This window comes from Nerophis ophidion, linkage group LG27 (assembly GCF_033978795.1).
Source record: "Nerophis ophidion isolate RoL-2023_Sa linkage group LG27, RoL_Noph_v1.0, whole genome shotgun sequence".
In the NCBI taxonomy this organism is placed as follows: Eukaryota; Metazoa; Chordata; class Actinopteri; order Syngnathiformes; family Syngnathidae; genus Nerophis; species Nerophis ophidion.
In genome coordinates this window covers 25917041-25930979 of record NC_084637.1, presented here as the reverse complement: position 1 = coordinate 25930979, position 13939 = coordinate 25917041, and the positions used below count along the sequence as shown (strand labels likewise).

General features: G+C 39.9%; 1 protein-coding gene across 13 annotated transcripts in view; it reads left to right on the top strand.

Moving 5' to 3' along the window:
• Window positions 1-13939, top strand: part of LOC133544520 (R3H domain-containing protein 1-like) — a 155183-nt gene that overhangs the window by 60374 nt on the left and 80870 nt on the right. For 11 of the 13 annotated variants that reach the window (XR_009804663.1, XM_061889927.1, XM_061889929.1 and 8 more), the window contains 2 exons: window positions 777-794; window positions 4553-4642. The exons of 1 other annotated variant lie outside the window; for it this stretch is intronic. Coding sequence is in view for 11 of the 12 variants with exons in the window: in XM_061889927.1 (XP_061745911.1) it covers window positions 777-794; window positions 4553-4642 (108 nt within the window). In the remaining variant the exon portion in view is untranslated. The remainder of the gene's footprint in view (window positions 1-776; window positions 795-4552; window positions 4643-13939) is intronic. One more of the 13 variants, XM_061889935.1, reaches the window with a different exon arrangement.

Genomic DNA, 13939 nt, shown 5'->3' with positions numbered 1-13939 from the left:
TAGTCTTTGGGGTTTGAACTCCCAACCTACCGATCTCAGGGCGGACACTCTAACCACTAGGCTACTGATTGGTGAGAAAAAGGAAACGTTCCCAAGTGTGGGATCATTTTTATCATAAGCTAAATGTTATTTTCTGTTTACTGTTTGGCCCTTTGACAAGTTGCATGTTTCATATTCTTCTCTGCATATTTGCTAACCATTTTACACACTGGCTGGTTGTATTGAGACTGACATATCACTACTGTACAGTACATAAAATTATATAACTATTCCACGCTGGAAAAAAATTATTCAAATAAATACTAAAAATATTTGGCATTCATGTCTCTAAAAGTAAACATCTAAACTCAATTGTGTGTATAAATAGTGCGGCATTTATTATTTTTTTAATTAGCAGTTATACAGTTTTTGCAATAAATGCAAGAGAACACATAATGTAATGTTATTAAGTCAGTCACCAGAGTGAAATAGAATATATATGCTCCGAATGAATGGTAAAACAGGTTGTTGTATTATGTTTGGCAGTTTTGATCAGTGCTCCTATGTTTCGGGTATGCAACGGTATGTTCTTTTTCTGCTGATTTATTTTGCAGACATTTATTTCAGCAGCACACGAGCACAAAATCTAGGCCAGTCATGTTTAATTCAAATGTCTCCCTTTCTAAAGGTAACAGTTTTCTTTGCTCCAAAAGTTTTATGGTTCCTTGAACGCTTTTACCTTCTTGTGCACTTTCCTTTGCATACCTTTCCCCCAACCAAACACCTCCTATGTGCAGGCAGTGAAGACATGTAAGGTATGGATCCCCTCATTCGCATGTTTTGAAAGGTACTAGGGGTGACCCGATCCAGTGTTGATATCGGATATCTGTTCGATATCAGCAAAAAACAATCATGGGGTTGTATCAGATTGCATCTAAAGTCTTCGATGTTTCGATACAAACAATTAACCAGGTAATATCTAAATGACATCATATAGGTACACAATAGAGATGCGCGGTTTGCGGTCTCATCCGCGGATTGGGGCGGTTGACATGACGAAAAAAATGATTTGAATTAGATTCGGGTGGGTGGCGGTTGAACCATTCGGAAATATTTGATATACATGGTTCAGGGATCGGTATCCTTTACCATTCAAAGAGCCGTTTAGGACCCGTGTCACATAGTGAAAAAGACAATAGGAGACGCAAACATTCTCTAGAATGACTGCCGGCAGTCACTCAGTTAATAAGTATTAGGGCGTGCTATGAAGCCATTGGCATTGTCGCCTTTTACAGCATGTAATGATCTGCTTGTCAGTCCAGCAACACTTGTGTGTTGGTTCCGCAGACACACAGAGTACACTAATGGTTGTAATATAAACAATTTTAACACTCTTAGTAATACGCGCCACGCTGTGAAGCCACACCAAACAAGAATGACAAACACATTTCGGGAGAACATCCTCACAGTAACGCAACACAACAAATACCCAGAATCCTTTGCATCCATGACAATCCTGACTATTTTATACACCCCGCTAGCAGCAAACCCCGCCACCCCCCGTGCGTCGGTAAGGTGGGCGCGGGGTAGTAAAATATATTCAGGAAGTGTCACGGATTCAAAGGATTCTGGGTATTTGTTCTGTTGCGTTTATGTTGTGTTACTGTGAGGATGTTCTCCCGAAATGTGTTTGTCATTCTTGTGTGGTTTGGCTTCACAGCGTGGTGCATATTAGTAAGAGTGTTAAAATTGTTTATATCACAACCATTAGTGTACTCTGTATCACCCAGTATGCCTTTCAATCTTGTACATGAGATTGCGTAAGCTGCACACATGATGCTGGACTAACAGTCGGTTTGTACATGTTGAAGGTGTGAAAGGCAATGGCTTCACAGCACGCCCTTATTCTAGTCACCAGGATGAATACCATTGGATATTCGCGAGAACGTCAGCGGCTCCCATTGTCTTCTTTACTCTGTGAAACGGGTTTAAACAGCTCTTTGAGTGGTAAAGTTGGCCGACCTCTGGTGTATTTCAACGGGCGGGTGGCGGGCGGGCGGTTGCGGTTCTGATAAAATGTTGGCTCGGGTGGACGGCGGGTGGATGACGACTTTGGTGATGCGGTTGCGGATGATATAATAGCCTATCCGCACATCTCTAGTACACAATGTTGGTCTCGTATTATAGTCAAGACGTTAACAAAAAGTAAATAGGCTAGCTAGCAATTCCACAACAGCTAAGCACACAGTAGCACACAAGCTAAACCTCAGTTTTGTGTCCGAAATTGAACAATAATGCAGTCAAAAACGCTATGTGTCAATATAAACAAGTATCAAATAATTACAGTTGCATATTTCTTACACGTACAAAGTCTCCAAGGGAGAAATAAGTCTATTTCGAAAGCATACTGTAACAAACGTGTCCGCATCATTCCACTTACTGTGTCTTGAGCTTAATTTACTCTTTATTTACTTACTGAATAATAGCATTATCATTTTTAAGAGTACTTTTATGTACTTGACAACGTCGTTAGTTAGATATTTGATGTAATGTGAAGCGCCGCTTTTGATCTGGTCGTATGTCACCAAGACAGTGTCAGATGCACAGCAGGTTCAATGCAAGAAATATATGTTTACTATTAACAGCAACAACCAGCACTACTCTAAAATGAACTTGATATCAAACACGAAGCAACATCACACAGCAAACACGCATATAACTACACGCACATACAGTACATACGCACACTACTACTTTGAGAGAATAATGAACAACAAATTGATGATTGAAGTGACAAGCTTGCAATCCTACAGTACCTCTTTTGTGGACAAGGAAGACTACAGCCATGGAAGCACATTCAATCTCCTTATTAGGACTTACACAATCCAGTGAAACGATTCAACTGTGAGTTTGAGCTACCAAACACAGCTGAGCTAATACTGCTCTGTCTGGACGATGTCACTTGGCACCGTCTTTTGAAGGTACACGCGCACACTCTGCTCTCATGAAACATCTCAACTGCATATGCCGGATATTTGAAATTTTTCATTTAAAATAAAACAATTACTTCCCCCAGTGTTTCATCACATTTATTACATAGTAATTCAATTACTTTTTGGGCAATGTAACGAATTATCTACCTAATTATGTTTTAAAACAAATCTTCCAACTACCTTTTATCGAAAGGGGAAAAGTTGTATCGGGACACCCCTAAAGGGACTCATGTGAATTGTTGGCTTGGATGACATTTGAAGGTGTGTTTACTTTGTCGTCGCAGCAGACTATTAAAATGACTTGTTTGCCGTCTGTGGGGAGAAGCTTTAGCATAGATAGTGTGGATGGAGCCTGCCATGTTTTGCTTGCTGAATTGCTGTTATGCTTCTCAGCGGGCAGTTTGAGGAAGCATGAGTCTCTGTGATGATGGCTGCGTTTATTTTCTTTCATTTTTTTGGGATGAAATTCTCTGCTCAGAGAGCAAAAAGTTCAGTCACTTAATGCATTTTCAAATGCTCAGTCACTTGGGAGAAGTGTTTTGAATGCATCCTGTTTTTTTGTGATGGTGTTACTGGATGCTTTGGATTCTTTTGTGAATTTTATATATAGTGGGGCAAAAAAAGTATTTAGTCAGCCACCGATTGTGCAAGTTCTCCCACTTAAAATGATGACAGAGGTCTGTAATTTTCATCATAGGTACACTTCAACTGTGAGAGACAGAATGTGAAAAAAAAATCCAGGAATTCACATTGGAGGAATTTTAAAGAATTTATTTGTAAATTATGGTGGAAAGTAAGTATTTGGTCAACCATTCAAAGCTCTCACTGATGGAAGGAGGTTTTGGCTCAAAATCTCACGATACATGGCCCCATTCATTCTTTCCTTAACACGGATCAATCGTCCTGTCCCCTTAGCAGAAAAACAGCCCCAAAGCATGATGTTTCCACCCCCATGCTTCACAGTAGGTATGGTGTTCTTGGGATGCAACTCAGTATTCTTCCTTTTCCAAACACGACGAGTTGAGTTTATACGAAAATGGATACATGAATGATACAGCAGAGGTTTTGGGAGAATGCCATGTGGTAAAATGAAGCCAAAATAGAACTTTTTGGTATTAACTCAACTCGTCGTGTTTGGAGGAAGAAGAATACTGAGTTGCATCCCAAGGACACCATACCTACTGTGAAGCATGGGGGTGGAAACATCATGCTTTGGGGCTGTTTTTCTGCTAAGGGGACAGGACGATTGATCCGTGTTAAGTAAAGAATGAATGGGGCCATGTATCGTGAGATTTTGAGCCAAAACCTCCTTCCATCAGTGAGAGCTTTGAATGGTTGACCAAATACTTATTTTCCACCATAATTTACTAATAAGTTATTTAAAATTCCTACAATGTGAATTCCTGGATTTTTTTTCCACATTCTGTCTCTCACAGTTGAAGTGTACCTATGATGAAAATGACAGACCACTGTCATCATTTTAAGCGGGAAAACTTGCACAATCGGTGGCTGACTAAATACTTTTTTGCCCCACTGTACGTGTGTGTGTATGGTTTCACCTCCTGCACCCTCCTCGACAGTCTAACACCAGGCTAAGGCTCGTTCGCAGCCTGGCAATATGTGAGGAGTCCTTCCCTCGTCCAATTCTTGAGCCGTCAGCTGCACCTCAGGTAAAAACTCCCTGAGCGCACGGTACACCTTCATCTACGCCATCCCATCCGCCAGATGCATGCGCCTCGCTACTTCCGCCGCCCAAGTCACACATGGAAGTGCTGAGCGGGGATCAGTTCTTCATTTCAGCTCATTAAAATTGAGATGGAGGAGCTCCAGCGCACCATTAGCAGCCTTCTTCTGACAGCTGTGATTGAATACCTGGCCAGCGCAGGCCGATGAAAGCGTCATATCATCAAAACACAAATAGCGAGCGAGACGGTAATTTGTTAATTCAACTCTTTTGCCGCTTCCATCTTGGCAAAGCCCCCTGCCGTCCCCCACCTTCTGATCAAACTAAACTCCATTAAATGCCACTCTGCACTGCTAATGATGTATTCACACACACACACACACACACACACACAGGTGTTCATTCTGCGATTAGGCCAGTCAGCACCGTGCCCCATAACCAGAGGGCAATGTTATTCCCGCCGTGCCTCCTCATCGCCCGCACTCCCACGACGTCCTGTATTACTGCCATCAATCATGTCGAGGAAATTGCAATTTCCGCACATCAGCTACCGAGCGCTACGCAGCGCCCTAATTGAATACTCCTGATATTTCCCCCGCCGCCGTTATTGGCGCAGGTAGGGGAAAAAATGTGGAATAAAGGACACATTCAGGCCTTAAGATTGCAATCCTGCCGAGACCCGTGTTCCTTTTTCACCGCCGCACAATATTCTGAACACAGCAGTGTAATATTGCATGAATATTACTCCGTCTAATGCAGCAATGCTTCAATGGAGAAACTAAAACGGGCCAGTTTACATGAAACACAACTAGCATGAGCAAAATCAGGGAGAGAACATAGTATGGTTGTACGGCAGGGGTCTCCAACGCGGTGCCTGCGGGCACCAGGTAGAACGTAAGGACCCGATGAGTCGCTCGCTGGCCTGTTCTAAAAATAGCTCAAATAGTAGCACTTACCAGTGAGCGGCCTCTATTTTTTTAATTGTATTTATTTACTAGCAAGCTGGTCTCGACATTTTTAATTCTAAGACAAAACTCAAATAGCATTTGAAAATCCAAGAAAATATTTTAAAGACTTGGTCTTCACTTGTTTAAATAAATTCATTTATTTTTTTACTTTGCTTCTTTTAACTTTCAGAAAGACAATTTTACAGAAAAAATAAAACCTTAAAAATTATTTTAGGATTTTTAAATGCTTATACCTTTTTACCTTTTAAATTCCTTCCTCTTCTTTCCTGACAATTTAAATCAATGTTCAGATATTTTTTTTATTTATTGTAAAGAATAATAAATACATTATAATGTAATTCTTCATTTTAGCTTCTGTTTTTTCAACAAAGAATATTTTTGAATTATTTCTTCAAACTTAATATGATTAAAATTCAAAAAAATTATTTTGGCAAATCTAGAAAATCTGTAGAATCAAATTTAAATCTTATTTCAAAGTCTTGAATTTCTTTTAAAAATGTTGTTCTGGAAAATCTACAAATAATGATTTGTCTTTGTTAGAAATATAGCTTGGTCCAATTTGTTATATATTCTAACAAAGTGCAGATTGGAGTTTAACCTATTTAAAACATGTCATCAAAATTCTAAAATTAATCTTAATCAGAAAAAAATACTAATGATGTTCCATAAATACTTTTAATTTGTTCAAAAAGATTCAAATTAGCTTGTTTTTCCTCTTCATTTTTTTCGGTTGAACTTTGTATTTTTAAGAGTCAAAATTAAAGATAAACTGTGTTTCAAAATTTAATTTTATTTTTTTTGTTTTTTTTCTCTTTTAAACCGTTCAATTGAGTGTTTTTTTCATCATTTATTCTCTACAAAAAACCTGTAACAGGAAAAAAAATGTACGACGGAACGACAGACAGAAATACCCATTTTATATATATATATATATATATATATATATATTTATTTATTAAAGGTAAATTGAACAAATTGGCTATTTCTGGCCATTTATTTAAGTGTGTATCAAACTGGTAGCCCTTCGCATTAATCAGTACCCAAGAAGTAGCTCTTGGTTGCAAAAAGGTTGGTGACCCCTGTTGTACGGTATACCGGTTCTAGTATAGTATTGCGGTAGTAATGAATTTAAAAACGGTACTATGTTTGAAAAGTACTGGTTCCCAACGGGCATGACAGCGCGTTGTCACGTCCAGACATTGCTGGGTTTACTAGGAAAGGAGCATGTTCGGCAGCGCACAATCACAGAGTACTTACAAGCAGACACAGTGTGTGGGCAGAAAAGGAAGAATGGACGCATTTTGGCCGAAAAACTGACTATATATGTAAAATTATAACACTAACGCCCTCAGGAAGAGGTGCTTCAAGACATGGCTAGCTAGCAGCGAACATCCATCAGCAGTGGGCAGTGAGGAGAATACAATAGGTCGACGGCGTCACCGCTAACAAAAGAGGTAAATTGAGCAAATTGGCTATTTCTGGCAATTTATTTAAGTGTGTATTAAACTGGTAGCCCTTCGCATTAATCAGTACCCAAGACGTAGCTCTTGGTTTCAAAAAGGTTGGTGACCCCTGCTGTACAATATACAAAACACTATAGAAATACATAATACTCTACAATATACAGAACAAGACAAGAGTACCGAAGTAATAAATAACAATCAGTGTCGGACGTATTGCACTCGAAGGGTAGTATTGCACAGTAGGGTATCGGGGTAGGATATTGTATAGGGGTGAATTATTATTAAAACAAGCTGAGTGCACTTTTGTGCATGATGTCAATAATATGACGTATCAAAACAACACTAAATTAAAGTGCACTTTTGTGCATGATGTCACACAAGATATTTCAATAACTGTCAAATAAAAATGAGCTGCATTATAGGAAATCAAATAGCAGTGCTGCTACTTTTTTGTAGCAAAGTTTTTGCCGCTTACTTGTTCATCATATTCTTGCTTGAAGCCAAACCAGCGCCAGACGATGGACCCCGTGCTGTTTTTCTAGGGAATTATTTCTTCCTTCATTTGTTACCAGACTCGCACCTTCTCTCTCTCTCGCATTACCACTCGCAACGCATCATTAGCATCACAGCTAATGTTACCCATGTCGCTACCTCTCTGCTCGGGCAAAACGTGACGTTGCACGCGTGGCGTATGTGAGGAGGTGTGCTTGTTTATGTCTCTGTGAGAAGGAGAGACAAGAAGGAGTGGGAAACGCATGCAGTGTAATGCCTGCAGCTAAAAGCAACTGCGTGAGAACATATACTCGAATATCACAATATAGTCATTTTCTATATCGCACAGGGACAAACCCGGGATTTATCGAGTATATCGATAAATCGCCCAGCCCTGACCACTACCACTTTTTTGTAGGAGTCATTTTGATCAATATTGTTGTCAGATTCCCACTGTTTGTGGAGGGATGAGCCACTAAACACTAGGAGTGTGGGGAAAAATCGATTCGAATTTGAATCACGATTTTAATGTTGTTCGATTCAGAATCAATTCTCATTTTAAAAAAAAATCATTATTTTATTTTGTTTTTAATCAATCCAACAAAACAATACACAGCAATACCATAACAATGCAATCCAATTCCAAAACCAAACCTGAACCAGCAACACTCAATAAACAGAGCAATTGAGAGGAGACACAAACACCACACAGAACAAACCAAAAGTAGTGAAACAAAAATGAATATTATCAACAACAGTATAAATATATTAAATATCATTTCAGCATAGCAGTGATTAAAAATCCCTCATTAACTTTATCATTAGACATTTGTAAAAATAAAAAAAAGAACAATAGTGTCACAGTGGCTTACACTTGCATCGCATCTCATAAGCTTGACAACACACTGTGTCCAATGTTTTCACAAAGATAAAATAAGTCATATTTTTGGTTCGTTTAATAGTTGAAACAAATTCACGCTATTGTAATCAGTTGGCCCTGCGATGAGGTGGCGACTTGTCCAGGGTGTACCCTGCCTTCCGCCCGATTGTAGCTGAGATAGGCGCCAGCGCCCCCCGCGACCCCGAAAGGGAATAAGCGGTAGAAAATGGATGGATGGATGTAATCAGTTGATAAAACATTGTCCTTTACAGTTATAAAAGCTTTTTTACAAAAATATACTACTCTGCTTGCATGTCAGCAGACTGGGGTAGATCCTGCTGAAATCCTATGTATTGAATGAATACAGAATCCTTTTACATTGGTAAAAAATCGTTTTTGAATCGAGAATCGTGTTGAATTGAAAAAAGAAATCGATTTTGAATCGAATCGTGACCCCAAGAATCGATATTGAATCGAATCGTGGGACACCCAAAGATTCGCAGCACTACTAAACAGGAAAGTGATTTTGTTACATTACATTGCTCCTAATTTCTAATAAATGACAGAATTCCAGCATATTGGGAATGACTATCTCCAAAAGCATGAAGTTTTGTGCCGATCCACTATAAATCAGTGGAGGGCTTTTGCCCTGAGTGTGCGTCTATTCCATGGATGTCAAACTCTGGCCCGCGGGCCAAATTTGGCCCGCGGGCCAAATTTGGCCCGCCCTGTAATTAAATGTGGCCCTTGAGGCAATATCAAATTAACATTAGAGCTGGCCCGCCGGTATTATACAGCGGCATTCACCGCTAATACTCATACTTGCCTACCCTCATGATTTTCCTGGGAGACTCCTGAAGTTCCGTGCCCCTCCCGAAAATCTCCCGAGGCAACCATCAGCCCAAATTTCTACCGATTTCCGTTCTGGACAACAGTATTGGGGGCGTGCCTAAAAGGCACTGCCTTTAGCGTCCTCTACAACCTGTCGTCACGTCCACTTTTCCTCCTTATTAACAGTCACATAATATATGCGGTTTTAAAACACGCACACACACAAGTGAATGCAAGCATACTTGGTCAACGGCCATACAGGTCACACTGAGGGTGGCCGTTTAAACAACTTTAACACCGTTACAAATATGCGCCACACTGTGAACCCACACCAAACAAGAATGACAAACACATTTCGGGAGAACATCCACACCGTAACCACAATAAACAGAATAAATACCCAGAACCCCTTGCATCACTAACTCTTTCGGGATGCTACAATATACACCCCCGCTACCACCGAACCCCACCCACCATCATTATTTTATTTTCAAATTTATCAGCCTGTGGAAAAAGTTGATTTTGATATTTACACCAGAAGGCTCCAAATAGAAAAGAGGCATTACATGTTTTTATTTCAATTTTATTTCATATACCATTGATGTTTTTTCGTTTGTTTTTTGAAAGTTGATTTTGCACTATTAAGTTATAAAAGCGTTGCTTGTTCCATATTCAGTGTTAAAGCAAATCAGTGTAGCAAACTGAGCAATAATTCAAGTTTAATTCATGTACTTTCTCAAGGCTTGAATGTTTGATTCATACATTATTTTATTTTCAATATTATTATCCCTGGAAAAAGTTAATTTTGATATTTACCTCAGAAGGCTCCAAAAAGAAAAGAGGCATTCAAGTTTTTATTTGATATGCCATTGATTTTTATTTATTATTAGAAACTCGATTTTGCATGTCACTATAGTTATATGAGCATTGCTTGTAGGGCTGCACCGAAATGAAAATTTGTGGCCGAAGCCGAATAAAATTTAAACGCTTGGCCGAAGGGCGAATACCGAATAATGAATGCAGTTTTTCACAATTTTTTAAATATTGCATAAATAGCCTAGAATAAATATTTAGACATGTTTTTCAAATAAAATAATTTTTTTATTGAATATTGACATTTTTTGGATATTCCAGTAGCCTTTGCTTTTCAAAAAAAGCTCGAAGTGTTTCATTTATATTAGGCCTTCAAACAAAACATGCATTCCAAAAAAAAAAATAAAGTGCATTACAGTGGATAAACCCACAACAAATGAATTATTGTCCTTTTGGCAAAAGTCTGCTTAGCCACAGTAGATATGCTAATAATGTAAACAGAAGGCTCAGGTAAATCTCAATTAAGTGTGTGCTTATAACCTCTTACACTTATACAGGTAGCCTACACAACAGGCTAATAATGTAAACAGAGGCCCCACTAAATCTCAATAAGTGTGAAGTGAAGTGAATTATATTTATATAGCGCTTTTCTCTAGTGACTCAAAGCGCTTTACATAGTGAAACCCAATATCTAAGTTACATTTTAAACCAGTGTGGGGGGGCACTGGGAGCAGGTGGGTAAAGTGTCTTGCCCAAGGACACAACGGCAGTGTCTAGGATGGCAGAAGCGGGAATCGAACCTGCAACCCTCAAGTTACTGGCACGGCGACTCTACCAACCGAGCTATGCATTCATTTCAGTCCGAGGTGTGTTTTCGTAGTTAGGAAGTAGGCTTTGCCATTGGGTTGCCTATGCCAATATTGTCTTTTGCCGAGTCCTACTGGCACGGCGACTCTACCAACCGAGCTATGCCGCCCCTGTGGCCCCTGTGTGCTTGTAGCCTCATACACTTATACAGGTAGCCTACACAACAGGCTAATAATGTAAACAGACGCCCCACTAAATCTCAAAGAGTGTGTGCTTGTAACCTCATACACTTATACAGGTACACAACATATCCCAACGTCACCACGTCACTGCACCGCGTTAAAAAAATTGCGTTACACGCCACTATTCGGCCTTGTTTTTAACTCATTCCACCGAAGGCCGAATGTGGCTTTTTTTTGCCATATTCGGCCGAATATATTCGGTTACCGATTAATCGGTGCATCCCTACTTGCTTGTTCAATTTTCAATGCAAAACTTGTTTGGGTCCCAATTAAAAAAGGTCAATTTGTTCAAACTTGGCCCGCGGCTTTGTTCAGTTTTACATTTTGGCCCACTCTGTATGTGAGTTTGACGCCCCTGGTCTATTCACAAATAAAGCACTAGGTAAATCCGTGTTTTAAATGTTTAACTGTCAAACTTTGAAGCACCGCACGTCGAACAACACGAGTATCAAAGGTCGCTCGCACCAGTGCGGAAAAGAAAAAGGAGTCCTCTCAGGCGTCGCCAGACCGCAGCTCGTTATTTGTAAATTTGCCATTGTTCTGTACCAGACATTACTGTCACTCCCTCGCTGTCAAACTGTTAGCGGCAACAAAGAGCTGCATAGATCCATAGACTGTCCAAATTGTCTCGACGTCCTGAAAACATCTGCCCTTACTTTGTGTGCCTGCCTGTCAATTCCAATCAACGGCCAATAGTCTCCGAACACAGGCTGTAGTTTTTGTTTCAGACTGACAGGATGTTCATTACGCATTCAGAAGTCCATCACTTTCCTGCTGTTTTCCCCCCGCTTTATCTTGAGGTAAATGGGTGTCAGGAAACAAATGAGGCAGCTCTCAACAGATGCACATCAACCGAGGCTGGCATTAAGCGACAACCGTCGCCGTTTCTTGCCAGGATTTTTTTTTTTCCCCCCGGTTTTTATTTTGATGGGCACGAATAGGAACTCGCTGTCGCTCACGCGGCACCCTCGACTCCTATTCACTTTTCCCTCCCAATCCCACTCAAGGCAATTCGCTGATAGGAGCTCTCATTAGCATATTATATTTGACAAATATTCTCAGGCCCTTCAAATTAAACAAACATTGCATCTCATTATCTGGCTGTGCAGATGTTGCAGGGGTACCTCTCGGGACACTTTTTATTGGTTTTGGACTGCTCACACACTTGTTCATTAGTTCACACAAGCAAACACATATTGCGCGGTTGGTGCACTGGTAACCCTCTCATGTACCCTATTTTTGGAGCTATACGTTTTTTTATAGTTTGGCCACTGGTGCGACTTATACTCAGCAGCGACTTATGTGTGAAATTATTAACACATTACCGTAAAATATCACATAATAATATTTAGCTCATTCACGTAAGAGACTAGACGTATAAGATTTCATGGGAGTTAGCGATTAGGAGTGACAACATGTTTGGTAAACGTATAGCATGTTCTATATCTTATAGTTATTTGAATGACTCTTACCATAATATGTTACGTTAACATACCAGGCACCTTCTCAGTTGGTTATTTATGCGTTATATAATGTGCACTCATTCAGCCTGTTCACTATTCCTTATTTATTTTAAATTACCTTTCAAATGTCTATTCTTGGTGTTGGGTTTTATCAAAAAAATTTCCCCCAAAAATGTGACTTATACTCCAGTGCGACTTATATATGTTTTTTCCCTTCTTTATTAAAGGGGAACATTATCACCAGACCTATGCAAACGTCAATATATACCTTGATGTTGCAGAGAAAAGACCATGTATTTTTTTCAACCGATTTACGAACTCTAAATGGGTGAATTTTGGCAAATTAAACGCCTTTCTGTTTATCGGTCTTTTAGCGATGACGTCAGAACGTGACGTCACCGAGGTAACACACCCGCCATTTTCATTTTCACATTACAAACACCGGGTCTCAGCTCTGTTATTTTCCGTTTTTTCGACTATTTTTTGGAACCTTGGAGACATCATGCCTCGTCGGTGTGTTGTCGGAGGGTGTAACAACACTAACAGGGAGGGATTCAAGTTGCACCACTGGCAAAAAATCTTCCGCCAGACCCCCATTGAATGTGCCAGAGTGTCTTTACATTTGACCGGCGATGCTAAGACAGACATGGCACAGAGATGTATGGATAACCTGCAGATGCATTTGCAACGATTAAGTCAACGAAATCACAAAGGTGAGTTTTGTTGATGTTGTTGACTTATGTGCTAATCAGACATATTTGGTCACGGCATGACTGCCAGCTAATCGATGCTAACATGCTATTTACGCTGGCTGTATGTACATTTGAAACTCGATACCCACATTTAATGCGAAACAAACACTTACCAATCGACGGATTTAAGTTGCTCCAGTGTCACAAGATGCGAAAGTCCTGATCGTTTGGTCCGCACATTTTACCGGCGATGCTAATAAGGCAGCCATGTTATGGGCCAACTCATTAGGTACACCCACGCTATGGCCGAATAGCGTCAATAGCTATTTGCTCAATAGCTTCAATTTCTTCTTCAATTTCGTTTTGCTATCTGCCTCCATACTCCGACCATCTGTTTCAATACATGCGTAATCGGTTGAATCGCTTAAGCCGCTGAAATCCGAGTCTGAATCCGAGATAATGTCGCTATATCTTGCTGTGTGGTAACCGCCATGTTGTTTGTATTGGCAGCCCTGTATGACGTCACAGATGGATAGTGGTTTCGAAGATAGCGAAAATGAGGCACTTTAAAGCTTTATTTAGGGATATTCCGGGACCGGTAAAATTTTGAAAAAAACTTCAAAAAATACAAC